The sequence below is a fragment of the Chaetura pelagica genome, unplaced genomic scaffold (assembly GCF_000747805.2).
Source record: "Chaetura pelagica isolate M959 unplaced genomic scaffold, ChaPel_1.0 scaffold453, whole genome shotgun sequence".
In the NCBI taxonomy this organism is placed as follows: Eukaryota; Metazoa; Chordata; class Aves; order Apodiformes; family Apodidae; genus Chaetura; species Chaetura pelagica.
In genome coordinates this window covers 870609-896344 of record NW_009952879.1, presented here as the reverse complement: position 1 = coordinate 896344, position 25736 = coordinate 870609, and the positions used below count along the sequence as shown (strand labels likewise).

Below are 25736 nucleotides of genomic sequence, written 5' to 3'. Positions count from 1 at the left end.
ACTACTGGAATCATATTTAGGATGGACAGGAGCTGAATCTGAGCCCCATTTTGAGATCTTCAGTGAAACGTAAGTGGCAGAGGAATCTCATAATTCTTCTCACAGAGGATTAAGCATCCCTGTAAATGCTCAGTGCACAGACTTCCACTGACTAATTTTTTCACAGAGGTGCCATATACCAAATAGAAAACTTGAAAATGTGTGTCCCTCCTGAATCCCTTTGTAATGGAAGTATAAGAAGAAATTCTCAATTCTGAAGAAAAATAGGATTTTAAACCTAATTTACTATAATTTTAACTTGCCTTTCTTGACTGCTATGAAACACTGAATTTCATATACAAGAAGCATGACTCATGTACCTGTGCTGATCACTGCTTATTTTATTAAAGAAAGTATTCAATTTTAGTTAAGAAATCTGGAAACTCTCTGTTGTGCAATGAGCCCAGGAAGCATCATGGGAAATGGTACTGACAAGAGCCAGAACATCCTTGATCAAGACTGGCACCCTGCTCTGACATGGAGCTTTCTAATTTCTACTTTACCATGCTATACTGCTACTACTATTTTTTAATGTGTGAAAGACTTACAGAAAAAGTAGAGTTCAGACTTTTATCTGCAGCAGAGCACTGTGTGGCAGCCTTTAATCACAAATTAGGAGTGAAGCCACCCTGGATCTTGAGTTGAGGAACTGTCTGGTTATAAGACAATTGGAAGAAGTGTCTTCTCAAAAGGCAGTCTTATTATTGGATTAAAACCAATTCATTTATAAGACTTTTCTAAGAAAAAGTAGTTACTATTAAAACCAGTAATTTTTCTCCATTTCTGAGTACCCTCTGTGCTGCCTGGCTGGCTTGGTAATCTGACAAATCAAACGGAAGAAATAATTTTCAGTTTGATCTATAAATTTTCCCTGCTCTATCCAGACAATGCTTTTCACTAAACTTGCAGGAAAAGTTGAGAACTTTGACCTCTCTACCAACCTTTTAGCTTTGGGTGAGTTGGTCTTTGCAGGAGACATGATAAACACACACAATGCTTGCCTAAGTTTCCTTCTATAATTGTACTAGAAGACATTTCTGATGAGGACAGTTGTGCCTTCTATAAAGAAACAACTCAGAAATGTTAAATATCAAGTTCAAACATCTGACAATGGCTGAGCTTCTGTTGTAATTTATATGAATCAAAAATAATTCCACTTGTGTAGATCTGTATTAATAAAACTGTGATCAAAACGTGATCCAGTGCTCTCCTGACACGCAGTCCTTTACAACAACAAAGGAAATGAAGCAAGATAATGAAAAATGAAGTAAAAAACTATTGAACTTCCAGATACAAACCAATATTGGGGTAAATATTAGGGCTGATGATTTCCTTTCCATTATCCACAACGTGCTTTTCCTCACAAAGAAGTGGTTTAATACCATCTATCACGCTCATAATGGATGAAGTGTGGAAGATGTCTTCAAGCAAGTTAGCAACTCAGCTGTGCCTCAATTTGTCATAGTCATACACAAAGAAAAAATGCACTTCCTATTACATTCAAACATGTGACATCCTGGAAGAACAACTCAACATCTGGACATCTGTAACACAGACTGCAACATCATGACTGCATGTCAAGGTAATGAATTAACATCATCTCTTTCTGCCAGAGAGAGAAATTCACTATGGAACACACAACATTCGATCTTGCTAATTTAATGAGAACATGTGATTTCTTCTGCAGCAGTTTTCATCTGGAAACTCCAGTGTCCCACACAAAGGAGGTTACGCTCATCATTTCATAAACCAGGTGAGATTTAAGCAGACAGCAGGAAGGGTAAGAAACCCTTACCTCTATTATTACCACAAATCTCCATTGTTTCTTGTTTTATCTGTTTCTGTTAAAATTTGAACCTCGCTGACTCATTTCACCCAATCTATCCTGCATTTGATTTTATTTTTTTAAGCATTCTGGACAGAGCCTCTACAGCCTAGCAGTCTCTGGCCTTCTCACGAGCAGGGACTGTATGAGAGGCAAAAAAAGCTATTGAAAATTACAAACTACAGAGACTTTTTTGTACAATGGCCACCCTCCAAGATCAAAGAAAGAGCGTTTTATCTCTCTTCTTTCTGGTGGGTATCCACAAAGATCTTTCTGATACAAAATACTCTAGTAGTAATACACATCATTTATATTTGGCATTTACTATTCTTCCTAATGGGGTCTAAAGCCTTCTTACAAAGCACACACCAAAGCTCTGAAAGTGGTTAAAACCTACCAAATAGCTGTGGATTGGAACCTTTTCATACACTTTTCCATCTTTCTCCAGTGAAGTCCCCTTAGTTCTTTAAGCTGAAGTCTGTGTAGCAGCAGGTCTCTATTTTACTCCACAACCCAGAAACTCAACACACATTGTTATTATCTGATTCTATTAATCTTTTAGGTCACTGATCATATTTCATGAGTTTTCACCATTACAAAAAGAGTGCCACCCATATCTGTGACACTTGGGTCTCTTCCCAGCTTCCCTGACAAATGGCCTTCAGCTTGCTTGCTTGAACAATATTCAAGTCTTTTGAACTCTCATTTTCACTCCCAAACTTTCAGATATTCTGCTGGGTTAACACAGACATGTTTAATATATAAAATCCCTATACTGAATCAAGTCTTTTTGAGCTGTAAAGAAATGACTGGAGGATGTGCTTATTATACACCCCCAATTCAAGATAAGCCAACGGTGTATGGAAGGGTTAAGGCTGAAGTTGTGTTTTCATGAGTACAGCAATACAAGTGAACTTTTCACTGTAGAAATTTTCCTTAATGTGCAAAATTTCTGGTATTTCACCTAAAATTTTTGTCAGTAACAAAATAAAAACTACTGAAAATTGCACTTTGTTTGCTTGCACTATCCTTCCAGACCAAGAAAAGGCAGTTTTGGCAACTGAATGCACTATAATGGTAGGACATTATATGTGGTAGGACAAGGGGTTATGGTGTTAAACTAAAGAGAGGAGATTCAACCTACATAGAAGGAAGGCTTTTATTTTTATTTTATCATGAGGGTGGTGAGACAGTGGCCCAGGTTTCCCAGAGAGATGGCAGATGCCCCATTGCTGGAAACGTTCAAGGTCAGGTTGAACGGGACTCTGAGCTCCCTTCCAACCCAAACTGTTGTATGATTCTGTATCACCCTCCTCCTGCTCTTCTAGGATTTGGCCTCTCTTCATAACTGTATGTTTGTAATCAGTGGTTATGCTACAACAATCTCCTCTGGAGTGTCAGGTATGATGCTAACACACCATCTGCTCATTTATTTCCTTCGGTCACAACTTGCTTCTTCATTTCATATGCTTGTCCTTGCAGAGGAATATGGGCCCTCTACCTTCCCTGCCAAAGCCAGATTAGCAGTAAGAGTAAAATGCTCACCTGTGAGCAGTGGCATGAAGAATCTGTCCTGCCAAATCCTGGATTACAGTCAGATATGCACTTGTTAAGTCCTCTGCTATTTCATTATTTCTCTCCACATCACTGAGGCAGACAAGCTGTCAACAAAATTCAGCTCACTGGGGTGCAAGATACCTGCTCTTGTGAAAAAATCCTTTTTCAGTGTTTTATAAGGACTATCAATGAGTACCAGGGTATCATTGGAGGGGTCTAGGAGGGGTTTTCAAGTGTCATTTAGGGGAACAGGATTTCTCAGAGAAACGTTTGAAAATACTTCCATTCAAAAGTATGTGGTCATGCTTACAACAGCATAAACACTGGGTAAACAAAGAAAACGTTTACCCTGAAACGTTCCCATTTTAGACACAGTGATTTAAGGTCATCCTGGCCTACTCTTGGCACTGAGAAGCTACTAGAAATGCAAATGATTGTAAGGCTATGGTAAAAAGAAACTTCAAAGAAAAATGTTACCTATGTTTCACCAGTGCAATGGCACATCCATCTCTAGGTTTTGCTCTAAAGGAGGTCTCTTATTCATACACAAATACTTTATTGACATAGAAATAACTTTTAAAACAACAAATAACAGAATGATTGCCTGCTCTGTCATATACCCATTAGGCAGTGGAGTAAATCACAGTTATTATGCTCTCATTTTAACCTGTCATGTTCCATCGCTTCTGCATAATCTTCTGCAGATCTGATCATCACATCTCTAAAGTTAGTAAAGCTGCCTCTAGGCTATATTTTAAGTGCATCCCACCCAAGACACCAAGACCAGCTGCACATTATAACCTCACTCATCCTTAGCAAAGATATTAATTGCTGGCTGAGCTGCTACCAGCACCGCTGCACTCTGCCATCTTTTCTCAGCTCTGATACAGGCCCAGTTAATCCACTTGATGAATATACTCAACTCCCAAAGAAATCAAAAAGAAAAAAGGACTCTTCACCTCGTGGAGGCTTATCTAGGATCACATCAAATCAGGGTGAAGTCTGAGCAAAACATCTTTGCATGTAACACTTTCCTTCAGCAAAGACTCTGCCTACGTTCAACACCGGGGCAGCAAGCAGGAGTAGGAAGGGAGGGGACAGGAATGACATGGACTGCGTTTTTGGAAAGCTGTTAAGTTCAGTAGCCAAAATACAGTCAAAATAGGCCCTACTGTAATTCTTTTAAGGTAAAGTATTTTAGTAAATTTGTTTGTAAATGCTGGAATTTACAGCTGAACAAAGAAACAGTCACTAACAGGGAAAACTATGTGCTTTCTCTCTGCAACCTTTCCTCCCATGTCAGGGCAAACTCCCTGATGTTCCCAAAATGAATTTACTGACTCTGCCTCAGCTCTAGGGTGTCAGTGCCCAGGAAGCCTTCTATCTAGTGCTAGGTGGTGACTGACTGCTATTTCCCAGCAAATTTTACCTGCTGAGCACCTGAGGTAAATTTCAAGTCTTACTTCTGAATGGAACCTTTTATTTCCCTTTTTGACTTCAAGAGAGGGAATTCTGCTCTTTTCTCCAAGTGACAGCTCTTTAGTGACCAGGCCATAAAACTATACCAAGGGTACTTTTAAATTGATCTAAAGTCTGTTCATTTGTGTAGTGCACATGTAAAGTCACATTATTGTAAGATGCTTCAGCAATGAAATTTAGCATTAGCAATTTGTTCATTAAAAAGGATATTTCAGTAGGTCCTTTCTTTTACAGCTATTACCCTGTCTAAAGTGAGAAAAACCTCAGTCAAATTAATAAAACAACTTGTCACCAATGTTGCCTTTCCATGAAGTCTCCTCCGCTCTCATCAGTTTGGCAGCCAAGGAAAAATGCATGTGAGCCAAATTCTCCCTTGCATAACCACACAAAACCTGCATGGAAAGGCATTTAGCCCATTCAGTACTAGTAACCATGGTTTAATTTACTGAAAATTATCCTTGAAGTGTAAAGTCAACCATGGAGCCATTCCCCAGGTAAGTGAGTAGCTACATGATAAAGTTCCCTTCCAGACATGGCAGGTGTGCTCGGAGTTCAGGGATCTGCTCTGGCAGGGCAGGCTCCTCTGCACTCTCACCAACACCACTGTCCTGCTTTGGCACAGAATTTCTACCTGTAACCCTGCTGGCTCCCACGGGTTCAAACCTGTTCCTCTGCTCTGAAATCTAAATGGGTTTTCATGATCTCTTTTGAATGCCCAGTTCCTGACATACTGCCCTAATGACAGGCAATACAGGAGGTTTCATACAACAAGGTTTGCCCACAGCTCCTCTGGTCTTTTTTCAACATTAATTCAGTGTCAGATTCAGAGAGCCAGCAGAATGATTTTTTCAGATAACCATCATATACAATTACGTAATAATTCACGTACATAAAACACAGAATTCCCATGCTGCTAGTATAGACCTCTCCAGGGGCTGGAGAGTGGGTAAGTGTGAGATGATATGCCCAGTGATATGCCCAGATAGCCATTAGGTCTTAAACTTGGCCTCTCACCTCCCGTTTGCAAGCTATGTGCCTTCAATCAATGTGTATCTATAATTGTATCACATTTATAGCTATGAAATAGTTGGTTATTAATTATATAACAAGTAGAATTTTCAAAGTATCATTTATCTAGATTAGGAAAGACTCCTTTCTGTATGTCTTTTAAGCCCAGCACTCAACGACTAGATCAATACAAGCATTTCTGTTGACCATTGCAACTGAGCACATAAACCCCTGCAGCCCCAGCCTGGATCTACACAGCCACCCTCTTTACAGCAGCATAGACAGAAAATGTGTGTAGATAGAAAGACAACAAGATGAGAAAGAGAAAGACTACAAAATGGTGCTGCTATCTCAGGCCAATTTAGAAGACAAACTCTTATGTTGCAGCAGCCTCATCAGCTACTGCTCTGGGTACAGAATGTTCTGACAGATCACCCAATTTTTAAATAAATAGTCACTAGAACACAACTCACTAGAGGCTTACCTCTTAAACCAAAACAGCCAAACATGGAAAGAACTGGGTGCTTTAACAGAGGAGAGAATTGTGGTAATATTGTAATCATAGCATATAATTCTGCAGATGTATTGTGATAACATTTTACATTTTAAAAAAAATATTTATTAGACAACTGGAAGCCTGTTAAATTATATACGCAAATTATTTTCTTAGCATATCTCTATCCTCTGTGGTATAAGTACTCACCTATGTAGTAGGTCCTAAACATGATCTCTGTCTAGAACTAAGGAGTATGTACAGATCACTGACCTGTGATCAGGTGTGATCATGCTCTGCAGGAGACCTGTTTCTTGATAGTGGTGAAGATGACACTGGTCTTAGTTCATTGGGAAAAGCACCTGTCATTGTTCAGCCTGCATGATATTCAATAACTCTTTGTCCCTAAATGAAAACCTCATGTGATTTTCCCCTCTCACAAATTCCCATTCAGGTAACGACATAAGCATTTATCTAACTTAAATAAAATAGGCTGTTCATTACTGACTTTGAAAGGACTATTCATATGCATGAAGCACATTGCTGGGTCAAGCCTCAGGAGCAACAACAGGCACTGGAAGGCAGAACTCCAGGGACTGGAGCAGACAGAGTCAGGTCAGCTCAATCGACTCTTCATGTACAAGAGACAGTCTCAGAGGAGAGCTGGGACTGCTGGGGGACAGGACCTGTCACTACCTTGGCTTTGGAAACAACCAGCTGACTGAAGGAAGTCCTTTCCCACACCCTGACAGGGAAGATAAAGATGAAGGTGAAAAGTAAAAGGAGATAGGGTGCTCAGTTTCTATTTTTCACTCACTTTAGTACAAGACTCAGGACAACTGGCAACGGATCTATTAATCATCAATGAATCACAAAGAAGAAGTACAGAAAGCAATTTCTTCCCAAAGCAAATCTTACATCTGCTTTTTCTTTTCCAGAACGAACTGTTCCCTTTGCTCAGTCCCGTTACTTGCAGCACCTCCAAAGCAGTTAGCTCATGGAAACTTAGAGGATACTGTCAAATCTCTAAGAGAGTAGGAGAAATTGCCACAAACAATTGAGTAGATATTAATGGCTTCAGCAAGAGACAAAATATTCCCACTGAATGAAAATGCAGCCAAACTATCTGTGTAAAAATATAGACAGGACATGCTGCTGTGCTGCTAACTGCACTGAACAGCAGCTTGTGTTTACATTTTTCCTCCCTGGTTACAGGCTGTCCTGCGTAGGCTGGGCCCAGGAAGATATGCTGCAATAGAGGCTGCTCCACACAGGCCACCTGGGGACTCAGGCCCAAGGGCCTGGGCCCAACATCTAGCAGAGGCAAAAATTAAACATGAGCTGTTTACCTGATTACACCAGTTCAGCAGTGGTTGAAGGGAGCTGGATGTTTTTTAAGGAAGAGCAAATTGTTAGAACCGGAAGAGAGAGAAATCAATTCCACTGTGTAATTGCTATGGCAAGATTCCTCTATGAGCCTCATTGAAGCTTGTTTTTATACATTTGCATCTCTTTGCATGATGCAGTTGTAACTGGGTCTGCAAATCACATGAAAATTAAGCTGCAATTTGAGTTCTGCTTAAATTAAAAGTGTATTAAAACTTTAAAGTCCACATACTATGGATATGAAATTCTGTTTCAGCTGAAGCATTAATTAAGCCTACATCTACAACTTAAAACAGATCTTTAGAAACTGCATCTTGACTCAACAGCTGGAGGGACAAATGAAAGACATGGACTTTGGTGGAAACGGAAACCTTGGGCCTAGTTCTGTCACCTTAGCTGGCACTTGGATACAACAGTCCCTGTGATCGAAACCCACAGCAACAAACAGGGCCATGCCCTGAATCTATGTAGTGGCCCAGTAACAGTTTAGAACAGCTGAGGACTTACACCTTTGCATTTCTTTGGTGGGCCTTGGTGGTTTCCCAGTCAGTCCTATCCTAAAAACCAGAGGACAAAAAATAAACTAACAATTACAGCAAATCACTCCCTGACATTAAGCTGAATTTTGGTTGAGTTTGTATGCACATCTTTTGAGCTTTATTTATTCTTTGGAAATAATTCCAAGCATTTTGAGAACACAGAAGCCAAAACAAAGCCTGAAAAACACCACAGTCTCCCTTTAAAATATTCTTATTTTTCTCCTGAGATTTCTACTGTTGCTTTCCCTAGTTTGTCAAGCAACCCCCCTTCCCATTCAGCCAAGTATCTGCAGTTCTCATTCCTCACAAGTCTCAGAACTGAAGCACTCCAGCTGCTCTAGGGCTACCCCCTTAAATGTTATCTTGCTGTGATGTTACACCAGCCTGTTGTTATGACCTTGGCTATTTTTTATAAAGACATAAAGATGAAATAGGTCCTTGCTCTTAATGACAGTTCATACAAAACATCCTTTATAAAGCAAACTAAGTTATCCATATGTATACATTACTGATCAGCCCACACCAGACACCCAGATCATCATCTCTCTTCCTTGGGTGACTTAGTATGAGGCAAGATGGTTTGGCATTATTATGCTAATATCTCTTCAATTAATCTTAGGGCAAGTACTATATTTTCTTTTGAAACTAATAGCAGAACATATTTTTTTTTCTTCATTACAATCCCTGTGTTTGTTCACTCTGAAATTTCCCTGACAGGCACACATAATTGTGGAAGGTTCTTGCTTTTAATTGAAGGCTCTTGCTCTGAACTTCCTACTTTCTAGCTATTGTGCACCCCTTCTAAGCAGAAAGATTTCTGTGATTTTCCCCACACTGAAAAATGCTCATGAAAGCAAAAATGGCCTTCAATAATACTGCCTGACGAGTTTTGGCATTTTGAAAGATAGGCCACCTTGCTCCTCATAGCCCTGATGAATTCAATGAGATGCTTGTTTAGATTTCACTGAGAATGTTTTAGCTGTTTCTTCAAAACTGACTCAGCAACATCCTTAAGCACCTGCTTAACTTAAAGCAGATGAAAAGTCCTGCTCATCTGTCAAGCTAAGGAAATGCTTAAGTGCTTTGCTGGATTGAGGCCTAACAGCTTGCAAATACAGATGGCTGTTATCAAGACCCAGAAGAGGCCAGGTAACCACCAACAGTCAATTATATTCCTACCAGAACTTCAAGCCAGCATATCATACTGTTTGAAGTTAATTGCTTTGAAATAATTGGACAGGTGAGCAGGTAAGTTCACACAGAGCATTTGCAATTTTCCTTTGTTTTTAAAAAAACAACAGTGCAGATTGCATGGACAAAATGAGCATGATTTTAACAAAACAAGTTGAAAGGGAAGAGGTATGGGATTTTGTTTTACAGACCTTTCCTTTTAATTTTTAACATCATTAAAACCTTGAAAACATTTTATTCAAGAGCTTCATTACTAAATACCTCATTATTTCTCTTTTTTATTGTTATGGTAATCAAGCCTTAATATACTGCAGCTTTATAGCATGAAATCAAGGCTAGGCCTGCAGGCACTGACAGATGTACAACAGCAAGCACTAAAACACAGGTAGAGAGGCACGCAGAGCTGAATATGGCACAGGGTTTTCTTTTAATTGTTTAGCAATTAATCTGAAGTTATTTTAACCTTGACAGTAGATGAACCCTAACATGTACCATGATCACTGGGAAGCTGCACCAAACAGCAAGTTTGGTGATTGTTGTCTGCATTTTAGAAAAAGCATGAAACAAAGTCTGAGAAAGATTATTGAATTGTTTGGATGACTACAGGCTGTAGCTGTAACTATTGCAAATATTTAACTGAGTATATACCCTTGGCTAGTAAGCCAAGGGTTAACGGTAGCACTGGGAAACTGCATTTAACAGCAAAACCCTGCCTTCCCAGAGGAAATGTGTCAGAATTCATATCCCTCCTGGTGGAGGCAGTCCTTGCACCCAGTTAGAGAAACAACTGGATCTTACTTCTGCTTATGAAGTGACACTCGGACCTTATGCTGGAGCTCTGCTTATGGCTGAATTTCACCCATCAAACCAAACAGAAGTTATATGTCTAAATTTTTCAAAGTTATAATGGTCTGGTCTGCAGGAGGTTCAAATACCATCTCAAAAAGTGAGAGTGTCGTCAGGTTTTTTCCAACAATGACAAGTGACAACCCCCAGCCTCAGCTGTGCTCTACTCCTCAACATTGCTTTCAGGAGAAAAAAATCAGGAAACAATTACAGCTCCTGGGAGATTTTCGAAATTTAAAGGGAGTGCTTTGGGTAGCAATCTCTTTCCCACTAAAACAGTTTCAAATAGCCAACAGTAAAAGCAATATGCCTGTGACTTAATAAAACTGCTGATACTAAGGATCATACAGGAAAGGTCAGTGCTCCCCAGGGGGAGCTGGGTGGTGCACACACAGCATCAGCTTCAGTTTCTCCAGAGCACAGCCTTGCAGGGCCAGTCATTCAGAAAAATCCAACCAACCATATTTGTCATTGCAAGCATGTAACTTTCATAGCAGTTGCCCAATATTAATGAAGTAATATGAAGAAGGCACAGGTAATACATTATTCCAGCAGAAGTGAAAAATGTTATCCACACTCTTACTGGCTAACAGTAAGATGTGACTCTATATGTGGACCATCAGTGTATGAAAAACCCAGTTAACCTCAGTTAGGGAAAGGCTCCAAGCTTTTCTCTTAGGAATACTCAGAGTAACATTTGCAGTGTATGCAGCTGATATCCCCTCTATACCTTACAATTGAAACAAAATCTCCTAACAATAAAGAGGCCAGTTATCCAAGTTCCTAGTGCCAAGCACTGAGGTGAGCAGCTCTCCCAGCTGCACTAAGAGCTGACTCCTGTGAGGCCACTCAGACGCACTGCACTGGACAGTGCTTCTTCTCAGCAGACCTCAGGACAGGAGCGTGTGTTGCCCAGCTTGTAACAAATGGAATGGAAGACAATGGGCACTGCAGGCTAGCGAACACACTAATTATATTAATAAAATGAAAGCTTAAATTTTGAAGCTAATCCTGGGCTATCATTTATAAAAGTTAACAAGGCATATTTAATTTAGGAATTGGCGAACGCTTCTCTTCCCAGCGCTGAAACCTCATAAATGAAATATACTGGATTGCTGCCCAGTGCGGAAATAAAAGTTATGAATAATGTTTCTATCTCAATCATTGTCAGTGCTTTAATATTCCTAATTACTTTAAAAAGCTAAATATTCAATATAGGGAAAACCTTCTTTTTTCTTTTTATCTTCACTTGCAAGATTAGTGCAATTTAATAAGGACTCACTGGGTAGTTTTATAATCCATGAGACCATTCTGCACTTTGACACCTTATCCTTTCCTCTTTAGCTGTACACAGAATGAAGTGCTTCTTCCTCTTTGTATAAATGTATGTATACATATAAACAACATTTATCTGTATAAATATATACATCTATTACTATATGTTCACAGTATCACAGTATTTTGATTTCTCATCTTTTAAACTTCTCTAAGTGTCTGAATACTCACTGGCTCTTAGCTCAAACCTGTCTATTACTAAAAAAACATAAAGGATAAAATTGGCTCCTGAGAGTCTAAACAATATTTTAAAGTTGGAGGTACTACTTTTCTTCTAAAATATTGTTACAGATAGACATTCAGTATGTAATGCTGCCTAATTTTCACCTTGTTTACCTGTCAGGAAAGACCGAAATGTTGCTTCAAAACCCAAATCAGGGTCTTTGTTTCTCTTCCTTTTCCCTGCTCTCTCCCTATTGCCTTTTCTGTTGTAACTGAGGAGGCATCAGCAAAGCTGCAGACAAAACATCAGTAACTTGACCAGAGAAGAGTATTCAGCCCCAGTCACACTCAACTCCTCTTCTACCACTTCCTTTTATAGATCCCTTTTCTGTTATCTTTTTGCCTGGTAATGATGTCTCTTTTCAAGAATCAAATCAATTTGGGAGAAAGGGAGAAAATAAAAGCAAAATGAAACATCCATTCAGTAAATGACTCACAGCATCCTTCTCAGTGCAGTTTTATTTACTTGCCTGACACACAAATAGACTTCATTTACCAGGCTGATTTCTGTGATGCCAATAATCTATTGGGTCTGTGTTCCACAACACCTCGGATGCTTGCACTGGGAAGAGCTCTTTCATTCCAGCCTGAACTAATCACATAGACTTTAACTTATCATCACCAATTAAGAGAGTTAGACATACACAGCTTCTCCAGCTGAGAGAACCAAAAGCCCCAAGTGTGAATTAATTTCCTAGTAAAATGTGCAGAACTCCTACCTCAACCACTTCCCCAGCTCCTGCAGAAAGGATAATTTGGGGTGTGGATTTCAAGTCAGAAGGTAGAATTGGGGCTGCATGAAAAGTTGATAGCAGAACTCCCACTGGCTTCAACAGGACAAGGATTCTATCTAGAGAGCATGCTTTCCAAAGCACTCCAAGTATTCCATGAAGTATTTAATGAAGAATGTGTTGTAGTAAAGATTAAAGAGAAAAATTCTATGATAGAGCTGTATTCTCACTCTTGGTATCCCAATAACAGGACCAAAAGCATTAAGAGCATCCTCTGCTGAACATTTATTTGCAAAAACAAGCAAAAATCCCATTAACATAGGAGAGATTATAATCATGTATTAATTGTTGCAGAATAATCAACTGACGATCTTCATCTTTTTCCCCTAACGCATCCAAGTTCAAAGTCCACTGCTTTATTTAAGGCCTTTTTTGAATAGCAGCATGTATCTTAGTCACATTTTTGTAATCTTTACTCACCACTGGAGCAATCAGTGCCTCCCCATCCTGGTTCACAATGACAAGTATCAGGAGAAACACATCTTCCATGCACACACTCCTCTGTGCAGAGTGCTGTTAAGGAGAAACAATACACAGCACGGTGACCATATTAAGTAGTTGGCAAACATGCAATAAACTTTGCCTCAGAGAGCAGTATTTTATTAAAAAATATTAAACAAAGCAAACACAAAAAGTAATTACTTGCAAGATTTAATTAATACAAAGTGACCAAAATAAAATACAAGTCTCTTGACAACAATAAACTAATTTGTCACTTCAGCTCTTTCTAATAAAAAGCTCCAACACCAGAAATTACTTTGGTTAGCAGCTTTGCTTCATCATAACATTTTTACTGAACTTACATTATTATTATATTACAGAACACCAGCTTCTTCTATTGCACTTGAGTTCATAAGACATTTGAAAGAGATTTAAAAATATTAAGATCCAAAATAGATGTGTAAAGAAAGTAGCTGAAGAAGAAGAAATAATTTTACTAGATGATGGAATAGCTGTAAGGGAAGCTTTGTCTTTTAAAGGTTGTCAAGTTTTACATAACTACAATGTTTTGTAACTTTTTTGTTCACTGCTGGATTATTGAACATTCAATATCCTCGAGGTTCAAACTTTGAAAAACTGGTTGGTTTTACTGTCTCACTTGTCAGTTGACTAGTAATACACATGGCAGAATCTCCTTTTCTTCTCACTGAATAGGAACAGATCATGGTTTTAAGACTTTTCTTCTCCTGTGCTTGCTTTCCAGTGTATGCCAGTATGCCCATCACATACATAAAATCACAGACAATACTGAATAACTACTCTAAACTTTCCTGCTTACTACTGTATTTCCACTTTACCACTTAGGGCATTTTTAGATCAGCTGGGAAATGTGGGTGTTTTGCTTACTTAACCAAGAACTAGTTGAAGCTGAACTACAAAAGGCTTATTCCAAGACAAAGATTAATTCATTCTTGTCTAAAACACAGCCAGAAAAGCTGATTTGGGAAGGAGGTTTGTGTAGCTGTACTGAAAACCAGGCTGAACTGCCCAATTCACTTTGAATCAGCCAGTGAACCCTCTTAAAGTTACACTGGGCCTGCATATGAAACACCCTTTCCAGTGCCCAGTTCTCATTGCTAATGCTTCCCACCAATGTCTTGTACAATGGAATGATTCCTGCTCTTTGGACATTGTTTGGACTATCAGACTGGATCACATCTTGAATCTGCACTCAGGTTGGTATCAAAGCTGATGGAAACATTTTGCTGTCTATTCTGTGTTCAGGTCATTGCAGCCCAAACCCAATAAGCTAATCATAATATAATTAAATCCAACTTCAAATCACAAGTGAAATTTGAGTTAGCCTCTGAGAAAAAAATCTTCCTACTTTTTATCCATCAAACTACACATGACCAGTGAGTAGAATGTTGCCTCATTAGAACAACTGCAAGATCTTTCTAGATTAGCCATTTCCTTTCCAGGTTTGCCTTTTGTCAAAAGCCCAATTAATTATTTCATCTCTCGTGTTTAGACAGTATTGCAGGGGGCATGAAATATTGATAGCTAATTCTCTAGTCACTAATTGTCTTAATCTTTTGTGCATTTATTTTACTTGTGTTAGGTTTTCTGAAGACAGTGAGACATTCTAGACTACAGCTGTAGGATGATATTCAAGACAGGGTATCACAAACCCAGGATTTCTAACAAAGTAATACACACTTTCATGCAGTCATTTAAAAATGCCTGGTTACTATGATAAGAAGCCCACATACAGAACAGCCACAAACTTGTAATTTGTTATTAAAAGTATAGTGCACTAAAATATACACAAGATGGTGGGATAGGGACACTTGGACAATTCTGCCCCATGAAGCTCTATCTAAGAATACAATTCCCACTGATGCAACTCTTACACCTTAGGTTTCTAAAAGGTGTGGAAATTGTGAGATTTTTCTGTTTCCAGTATGAATATTTACAATAACAAAACATTCTTACATGTAAAACCTGCAACTTTTTTATCCTTCTAACTAGGCCAGGTTCTCAGCTGAAAGTACAATCTGTGAGCAAGAAGTCTGATGGCAAACCTTTCCTTTGCTCTCTCATGTAACAAAACTTTTGCTCATTACTGATTTAAATTCAGTTGATTTAGCCATACAAACACTTCACACCCTAAGTCTGTTCACATAAATATGAAGTAAAGATGAATAATTAAGCTAATAATGTTTACTTAATTACTTGTCTATGGACAGAAGTGCTGACTTCTGTACTAGTGCTCCAGTCCCTTGGGAAGAGTGCTATGTGAGAATCACAAGCAAGACTCATGACAGTGTTCCTTGTTCTGAAGTCACCAGTGATATGCAAAGTAAAAAAAGCCAGATGTAGAACAGCATCTTCGGTTTTAGGTGTTCTGAAGATGACAACATTTAATGAGCAATTAAAGAGTCAAGTAAGCTAAAGATACTCTTTGGAACTGTGGGTTCTCTCATCTATGGTTTATTAACCTGCTAAAAAAGCAGCTTTGACTTCACTAGCATATCAAGCTGTGAAGTGACACAGGACTGATCCCATATGTGAAGGTCACAGAAATCTCCCTTTTTTAGAAGGGAAAGGTTTGATATAAGCCATTTTACTCAAGGACAGAAATAATCAGACTCCTTCACTGTCTGGGTCGGATCAGGCTTTTAAAGGCCTCTATAAAGGTCATATTAGGGTACAACTCCAAAGTTTTACCATAGCAAATAAAATTCTGAGTTTCCCTATAAAAGGGAACTTTTGCCTTACTCTAATCTTTAGAGCTTAAATTAATTTTTCATTCTATTAACATTCAACATAATAGCATACAATGGTCCCCAAGGCATTCTTCATAATATACTTTGTACAGTGGTTTGCAAATGATCTTACTAGCTAATGGAACTATAAAAACTACTTGCACATAAAGGTCAAGAAAAATAAAGATAAGTGTATACTTTTTGACACTGTCCTGTTCAGCACTCAGCTAAAGGCCCCTGGAGTAAAGAAAACTTTTACTACAGCAAGGAATATAATTCCTCCCAGTACAATAGGCCAAACAGTTCAGCCTTTAGAATTCCAGACTTTTTACGTCTGCGTTTCCCCTTGACCAATTCTCTTGAACAATCCTCATTGATCAGTTTATTATTAGTATTCTTGGCATGACTTTAAGATCAGTTTGTAGTTTGATTCAGCCTGGTAATAAAATGACCTACATCAAAGCTGTGCCAGAATGCCATCTTTGTAGCAATGTGTTTAGCATGAATTATGTGGCCATATTCAAGGTCACACAGAAACTGCTCTTTATCATGCAATAAAGTCAACAAAAGGGTCCTGTGACAATTCACTTGATGCTTATCACTTACTTTATAATTACAAACAGTGTTGATTTTTTTTTAACATATAAGGTCAAACATCAGGGGAGTAGACCTAAAGATTAAGATCTTTTCTCACCTGTAATGACTGCTTAGATTTCTCTAACACTAACACTTATTTTTTAATTGTTTTCCTGAATTTAGATACACTAAATGCTTGTCTCTGTCTCCCATCTACAAAGATATGAAAGAGTCAGGATATTGTTACTGAGAAGTACAGGGCTGGGTGGAGCAGACTCTTCTGCTTGGAGAATAATTTCAGGGCAGAGTTCCTTTCAGTGAGTGGCACCACAGATAGTTTAGCCAAGACAAAAGCAGCCACAGTCCAGGGATCCAGAGCTGCTCTTTCTCCCTGGGTGCTGCATTCCTGTATGGACACAAACTAAGACTTAGCAGGGTCTAACCCTGCTGTACCACTGCTTCATACGTGCTGTTGTACCCTGCTCATCACATCATCAGCAGCCCATTGACTACTTGTACTCCCTGAAGCAAAGTAACCAACAAACACGTGTCACATCCACCTTCTTTCCTAGAGGGGAAAGTCCACTGCAAGAAGCATTTCACTCAATGAAAAGAAGTATGGAGTGATTTGCCTTAATAAAGTTTTGTAAGCTTGTCCAAATGCATAAAATTTGTATTACGTCACAAAAGGCACAGTCAAAAACATGTGTCTTGTGCTTGCAATGGGATGTGGTAGCATGTGCAGTGGTCCTTTGAGCCTGGAGGAGTTCACAGACACAGACCCAGCAAGTTCCACCTCCCTCCCACTTCATCTGGTCGGAATGTACTGTGCCAAACAAGCAAAATATCTTCAAAACAAGACCAGTATGAAGTCTAAAAGAACCCAGCATAGAAAGCAGAAAACAGGATTCATAAACTGCACTCATTCATGGCAGTGTGTGCTGCTGGAGTGTTGTGTGTGAACTAGAGTTGCCTGGACTCTGCAGGATTTCTGCTCAGGGACTGCAGGGCAGCCAGGAGGTGACAGAAAACATAAATAACTGTAGATACATTATAATAATGGAATACATTGCTAGATGAAGATGCAGATGCTCTCATATGAGAGCACGGACAGAATGAGAAATTCAGGTGTTCTACAACTACACAGAATGAACTGGTCTATTCTGACTGGATTTGTGGCCAAGGGACACTGCCCCACTACTGCAAGTTCTTCAAAACCTTTCTTTTCTCTGCCCTGCTTCAAGGAGTGCCTGCCAGTTTTTGTTCACTGATCTCCTCCAAACTAGGACCAGTATCTTTTATTTGCTGTGAACCAAAGGCAGACCTGCACTTTTTCTATATGTTGCTGGTATTTTAACTTGAGGTCATTTAATCAGTTTGCCCCATGCCTGATAATTATTTGCCTGCACAAAGCAGAAATTTAATGGAAAAAAAGTTATATTTTACTTCACTCTTTAATATGTGTCCCTGAAACAATATGGGCCACTGTAGCACATTCCTCCAGTCCCTTGTGCCACTTTCAAGGGAAAGGATAATTTTGTCAGGTGAAACAGCAGTTATCTCATGGCCAGTGGTTTCAGATACTGCAGAGAGGTCAAAGAAGATGAAAAAAGATGAAAAAGATGCTTGCTCCTTTTCCATTAGGAATCTATTAACTCAAGGCCACTCTGGTGCTTCCATCTTAATGTACTGGCCTGAATCCAGGTTGTGCTGAGTCTACGATTTTAGCTTCATTAGATAAGTCTGTAGTCAGCTCTTGGCTGGATTCTCTTTGAATGTGCTCAGGAAAGGGAGGTTTGATAGTAGAAGAAAGATGACTACAACTAATGCACGTAGGTAGGGTTTCCTCATTCTTAGATTATTGCTTATTTGTGGAATGGAAGATTTCCTCTCTGAGTTTCCGTCAGCAGTCATGCTGATCAGATGGCTTCCTGCATAATTGTTTCAGTGGAGTGGGATAATAGTTCTTTGCATTGCTTAATGTCTGTTTCTGTGGTCATCACTCAGGATACATCCATTAATTTATCACCTTGGATAGCACTTTAATGCAGGGTTTAGCAACTTTGATAGATTAAGAGATGAACAGATCTCAAAGCCTGCTCGGGTTCTGAGGAATTTATTGTTTCAGGGTATGGCAACCCTTATTTTTCATCTCCCTCTTGGTATCCAATGAAAGTACTAATAAAAAAACCCAAAAAATAAGATCAATGTGAGCAAAGGAAAGATGAGACTGATGTAGAACATATAACAACAATGGGTCACAAGATCAACTCCTTTCCCTGGCAGATTTGGAATTCAAGACTATGCATCTATGCAATCAGAGCAGAATCAATGGTCCTTCTTGTCATCCAGGACAGGGGGAGTCTCTGACCACTGCCTTAGTGAGATATTGATCTGTCCAAAATAGCAGCTAGGTTGTGTTCTCCTCAGTCCTGACACCCTGCCAGAGCTCAGGGAGTAGGCTGTGCCAGAGATGACTTGTGAATATGTAAAGTAAAAGAACTGAGGAGGTACATTTTGAGGATTTTGTCTTCTCTCAGGAGAACAATCTGGCAGATGTCAGTGTCATCATTGACAGTATCAGTATATCCCTGTATAAATCTGCTGGGAGGTGTAGTTTTGTTAATAAACATAAAACTTATGATAGTTTCAGCTCAGATTTCTATTACCAGATAAATAGCAATCTGGGGCTCTAATAACTAATGAGAAGGTGAATACAGGAACATCCACATTCTCATTATGGCTGAGTGTCCCAGGTATATGACATGAGCTTGTGTCCCAGGTATATGACATGAGCTTGTGTCCAAGTCCTTGAATAATTCCAGCCAGACTTCAGTGTTTCAGACCCTCAATTCCCTCACAAGAGGAATGCCCACAGTTTACTGGTTACTGAAAGGTCTGGCACTGGTGAGAATCCAGTTCAGTCCGTTTTGAAACCTACTGCCTGTTGTAGGCCTTAATGTAGTGGCTGGACAAGTAAGCTGTGCCAGGGCAAGGTCAACACAGAGAAACTGCCACTATTTCTACATGACCTGAGAAAAGCCAGACTGGTGGAACACTTTTTGGAATTTCAGGCTGGGTGGTTCTGAGGAGCAGCTGAGCAGAAGCAATAGATCCCTGAGACAGGAATGGCATTGCATCTGTGACAGTAACAGAGGAGAAGGTTAAAGCTCTGCGAAAGGAGAGGTCGATGGGAGTCATACATTTAACAGACTCTTTGTGTGTTTTGATGCCCCATTGGCTTCATCTACTCTGGTAGAGAGGGAATGGGAGATAGTACTTGTAATTTAATCATGTCTGAACTGGAACTGAAAAGCAGCCTCCCTGTAGCAGGAAATGTCAGAAGAGCAGAACCGAGGTCAGTAAGCTGAACTGCTTTGTATCTTTGGCTGTGCCAATAATAGAAGAGCTTTGCAGCACTTCAAAGCACAAAAGGGGAATTGTGGGAAGGCACTGCAGGACTCTGAGCACTGAAATGCATCTGCCCTGCAAAGTGGACAGGTCATGGAGTTCGGTAAAAGCACCACTAAGCCATTAGTCTGCAAATAGTCACAGCCAAGCACCAAGCAAGAGCACTGTGTGCAAAGGCAGGGAAGAGTTCTGCCGAAGAACCTAGACATTCTGCAAAGAGATAGAGCATCTGCCTAATTCCTGATTTCAGCAGATTCATGACTCCCATCACACATAAAGGGAAGACCTCAGATCAAGGTCAGAGATGACAGTCCACACTGGGATGTCTCTTGTTCACCCTCAGTGCTCCATAGGGATCAGGAGGTACAAGCACCTGAGCTTGCTCTGTGAAGAGAAATTCCACCCTCAGGTGAAATCCTGACCTCCCTAAGGTAAATCACACTCCCAAATCACTTAGCATTTCTAAGGCTCAGTCTTTCTCACTGAGCCCATTGAGAACTCTCTGGAGATCACCTAAATATTGACAACTGTTGATCGTTTAAGGCCTGCAACTGATTTTCCACATTTTCTGCCATTGCTTCAACTAGAAATAATAATTTCGTTCTGCCATGTTGAGAGGGAAGACTTATACTGAGATCAATTCTGATGATCAATATTATTCTGCTAATACAATATTATTTCTGTGGGATAATTTTCAGCATATAACCTTTTCTGGTAAACAATTTCCCATTGTCTCACTGCAGGGTTCAAAACAACCATTATCTCTAGTTCCAACTGTTAATGAGGTTAAGAGACATCCTGAATCAGCAGAGCAGAATCTATGACCCAGGAAAGCTTCTCCCCTCCTGTGCCCTCGGTCTGCTCCTTCTATTGTGGCAAATTGACCAACTTTTTCCAGCAATTTATAGAAAATACATTTGCACTAGTTAATTTTCTACTAGAACTTGATTCATCCAACCAGGAAACTTAATGACAATTTGTCTGTAAATTGTGCTTTGTATTGCACCTTTAGAAAGAGCTTTACTATCTTTTTCTGGGTAATGTGGAAATATTAAAGTCTACTCTTATGCAGTGTTTTTCATTCTGTATATGACCCAGCAGACCTCACTCCACCTCACTAAGTGCAGTCAAATACTATTTGCCAGGAGACTCCAGGGTTTTTTTGAGAACAGAAGAGGGAAGAAGCAATTTTCCTGTTCTAAAATCATTAGAAGAATTCCCCAGGCACTGCTGTTCTTAACCTTAGGGGAAACTTGTTTTGTTGCCAGAGGGAATTAAATTCTTGACAAGCTGGGGAGTAGAGGAGAAGCTCATACTTAACTAAGATCCCTGGTGCTTTCAGCTGCTACAATACGGAGAAGCAGTTAAACCTACCAGAAGAGCAAGCATCATCTGATCTACCAAACTGCTGTGATGGCAAATAGCATCAAGCTACACTCAACAGACTGCTGAAGGGATGACTGTTCTCCACTCATGGGTAGGGACATCTTTGTCTACAGTCTAAAAGTTCAAAAGCAGCTAGGTCAAGACATCTGGACCACGTGATACTTCCAACTGTCTTTCTGAGCAATGCAACACCTAAAAAACCTAAATCACACCCATTTCCCCAGATAAATTTTAGTCCAATAGCACATTCAATAAACTATTGATTTTTCAAACAGAACCTTTCATCATTCTCATTCCAAATTTCAACAAGTCAATCTAACAAAAAAATCCTTTTCTTTGTTTCTCACCAAAATAGGATGTTTGTGGACAAATTTCTAAAGGCAAACCTGTCATTGAGAGAAGGCTACTGATGGCATAGACCCTAGAGAGCCAAGGCATTTCAGGCTTCACTTCAGATCAAACCACACGCTGCAAACGAAGGTCACCCTGATGAAATCAAGGACAGAGGTAGTGTTTGAAGATCATGTAAATGCAGAAGCTACACTAACATTACAGGGGATAGAATATTGAAATGCAGACACTTTCTGCTTTTCTCACATTTCAAAAGGCACCATAGCAATGTGTTCCAGAGCAACTCACTCGCAACTGCAAAAAAGACCCAGGGAAGCAAATCGTATAATTATGGGGGCTGATTCTCATCTCAAGCCACTAGTTTAAACTTGCTGTGATCAACCTCTAGCCTGCAGGAGGTCAGCTCTTCTAGGATCAAGTCCAATTTCTTAGTAATGTCTAAATGTCTAGAGAAAGTTTCTCTTAATGAGACATGGCAAAGCGTGCTTTCTGATTCCTGTGATTCACACTGTTGCCTGAAAATAGAAAATGGGAGCTGGAAATAAAAACTTTTAGCTACACTGTCAGCAGATATTGACAATGATAGAATCATAGAATGTCTTGGGTTAGAAGGGACCTCTAAAGGTCATCTAGTCCAACCTCCCTACAATAAGCAGGGACATGTTCAACTAGAGATGTCTACCCTTCGCCACAAAGTAAAAGCTACACAGCATTTGCATAAATGAAACTGCTACACAGTGTTTGGTGAAAAAATATAATTTGGAATACTCTTAATAAGGATTTTAAAGGAATTCTATTTAACTTAGAGATTTGTTCCAAAACATGAAACCTGTGAATGCAAATACAGTGATAGCAGATCCTGAGCTACACACCAGTGACTTGCTGCAACAGAGCTGTAACTGAACCCCTTTTTGTTCCTTGCTGTTCTGAATATCAGGTCTCAGCACCTTACAAGTATGATTATAACATGTTTCATACACAGCTTCTTATTTCTAATCAGAAAAAAATCTCTTTATTTTACTCAGTTTTCATACCTCAGTTGCAAGCTGTTCCAAGTAAGGCTATCTTTTGTTGGGTTTTGCACATGGAATTCTGGGCATTACAGCAATGAAAGTAAACCATAATATTCAGAAAGGAAAAATCTTGATAAAAAAGAAGGAAAGCTTTGGGATTAAACAGATTGAAAACAGCTCTTGATTTACTACACCAGAGAAAGGGAGCTTTACAAAAGTGAATAAGTATATTAGAAATACTGAGCTTAAGATAAATTACTAAAAAAAAAATGCTTTGCAGAGGACTCCAGTTTCGTGAAAAATTTCCCTGGGGAGCCTTAAAACCTTTATAAAAGTGAAAAGTACGTGAAATAATCCAGAAATATGAAGTGGAATGTTGTAATCCTGTAAGAGAAAGAAAAAGAGGACGTCTGTGTAAAAAGTCAAAGAATAGCTGGTTCTAGAGGAAGTATCCATGGCTGGTTAGAAGAGCTCTGTCCCTGATTAGTCTTTCTGGTATCTGATTGTGCTCTTAAGCTGTACTAGAGTGTGAAGTGTTAACAGATGCTTTTCAAGCCATCAGCTGATGTCATCTTCTTTCACTGAGAACAATTAAGGAACCAAAAATGAACACTGATTTGCTAACTGACTGTATTGCAAACCTAAATTTGCACATTCCATGTGTACTTTGGGCACCTATTATCCATGTTGCGCTATCACACTCTTCTTTTTTTTTTTTTTTTGGCCCATGAAGAATTCATGCAGTTTTGCTTCACTCTCACCCACTTCACTAAAGTAACTCATGCATATGTCTCAGGAAGGTGCTTTTCTATAAAGCTACAGAAAGAATTAGTACACCCACATGAAAGCACAACCTAATCTTCAGATCAGTTGTTACCTCAACAGCAACACCTGACATTTATTATTGTTGAGGTATTAACATTACTTAGAAATCATGTATATTCACAGTTCTCAGCCATGTTGATAGAAACTGAAGCATTCAACCCCTTTGGAAGTCAGGCCCCTGATGAAAAAGTATGGTTTCAATAGGAAGAATTTACTTATTTTTTTAAGTGATCTTTTAGCATCTTACTATTTTTACACTTTGGTCTAAATGATTTATGATTCAGAGTTATAAGTCCTGTTTATTTTAACATATATTATCTCTTTCCACAAATTTTGAAGACTTGTTTCATCATGGAATATTATCTGTTTGCACTAAGCTACAGAGTTGCTGGCCAATTTTTATAGGATTTCACATATTCATCAGAAATTGATGCAGTAGCAAAAGCACTTGGAAATCCACAGAATAATATATCTTCATCTGACCATGAGACATGGAATACATGCCACACAAGGCAAAGCTAACTGGGAGCAAAGGGAGCTACAACCCCTTAAAATTCCCACCCAGTAAGCCCACTCCCAGGTATTATCCAGCATTTGAGAAACCAACATCAATAACTACAAGTAGTTTGGTGTAGTGTTTCATATGGCAGTCTCATCTGGCATTCCTAGTGTGAATGTCACCGGTATTTTAAGAGGGATTGCTAAAAGGATGTGATAATTATGGACACACATTCCAAAAGTTCACAGAAATGTGCATTATGCAGAGGAGGATGATGAAAGCAGTGTACTTCAGCCTAACATGCAGCTCTTGGGCCAAATTCAATCTGCCAAGTGCTTTTAGCTGGTCTCATTCTTGTGATAAAGGAGATGGGGAATAGCTGAACTGTAAGTAAAAGCACCCAGGTAGCAACAGCCTCCTCCTGCCTGTACAGGTTGACTTACTTAGAGCACCCACAGTTGTTGCTATAAATGGCTGAGAGAACAAGGGGTGGTAGGAGCAAAATCCTCAAAGCCTCAGCCAGTGCAGGCACTGCCAACACTGGCTCACCCTTTCCAAGGCTCTAAAGTGAGTGAAAAATATTTGAAAGAGTGGTTCACACCAGCTTTCAAAGTAGTGCCCTGTTCCTACTGAAAGACCAAAAAAACCCCATAAGATGATCTCATGAAGACAACATTGATGAGTATATTTAACTAACTACAGTATAGCTGGTAGGAAAGGGATGTGGCTGGGATGGAGCTCTCTCTGCTATGCTTATATTCTCCTGTGTGCACCTCAGACATTCTTGTAGTGATGCTGGTTCATTTTTATTTGCAGTTTTAATCTTACAAGATGCCTAGAAATGAGGAATAGGGGTCCTTACACAAAGCACAGGTTGCAGGAGTTCTTTTCTCAGTCAATAAGGAATGTGCCTTAGAACTGTCCCTCACATCTGACCAATGGCTTCCCAGACGTCTAGAGACAGCGTGTGACAAAGACTCTAGAGCTAGGCAGGGGAAGGTCACAGTCAGAAGAAACTGCATCAGAGAAGTGTAAAAAGATGCCATCTCAGATTTTCTATGTATATCAGAAGCTCTTTTTAAAGGCCATCTAGATGGCCTTTTCCCCTCTCTCTCTCTCTCTCTCCTTTTCTACCAGGCTTTAAAATGTTTTCAAAGCACAGAAGAAATCTATTCAGTGGGTAAGAAGCGTAAAGGAGTGGTCAAGAAAACAACTTAATTTTAAACATATATTTCATTTCACAAATCCATCTTGTTTCTGACCCTACCAATTTCAAGAAGTTAAGCCAGCTCACCACACGGCTGGACTGTTGATGAACTCCAAACTCTTTTGGAGAGAAAAATCTCTGGAGTTCTGTGCCTTCATAATTTGTTAAATGGCACATGTCCTGCCTGTGTACATCCTGAAAAACAGTTCACTCATATATGGGATGGACAGAATCTTCTTTTTATAAGTCTATGGAAGGATTGAGCCATAAAGCTATTATGGATTAGCACCTGTGCCCATCATGACATTCCAGATCAGTGCAATCTAGCATTAACAATACTGATGTGTATTAAAGCTGGAGAAGGAGGAAGAGGATTTTGAAAGAGAACTGAGACACCAAAGAAGATGAGGAAGTGAGGATGAAGTAACTGTAGATGTCCATTCAAACATGGTGTGTCTCTGCTGATTTAAAGCAGCTGGGGACCAATCTGTCTTTGCTAGATCACATCTATGACTCCTGTGCCTTTTTTTCTGACCCTGCTGAAGCTT

General features: G+C 39.4%; 1 protein-coding gene across 1 annotated transcript in view; it reads right to left on the bottom strand.

The window, feature by feature from the left end:
- The window catches only part of MEGF11 (multiple EGF-like-domains 11), a 200643-nt gene that overhangs the window by 162433 nt on the left and 12474 nt on the right, over positions 1–25736 (bottom strand). The window contains exon 5 of the mRNA XM_009995285.1: positions 13132–13224. Within this exon, the coding sequence (XP_009993587.1) occupies positions 13132–13224 (93 nt within the window). The remainder of the gene's footprint in view (positions 1–13131; positions 13225–25736) is intronic.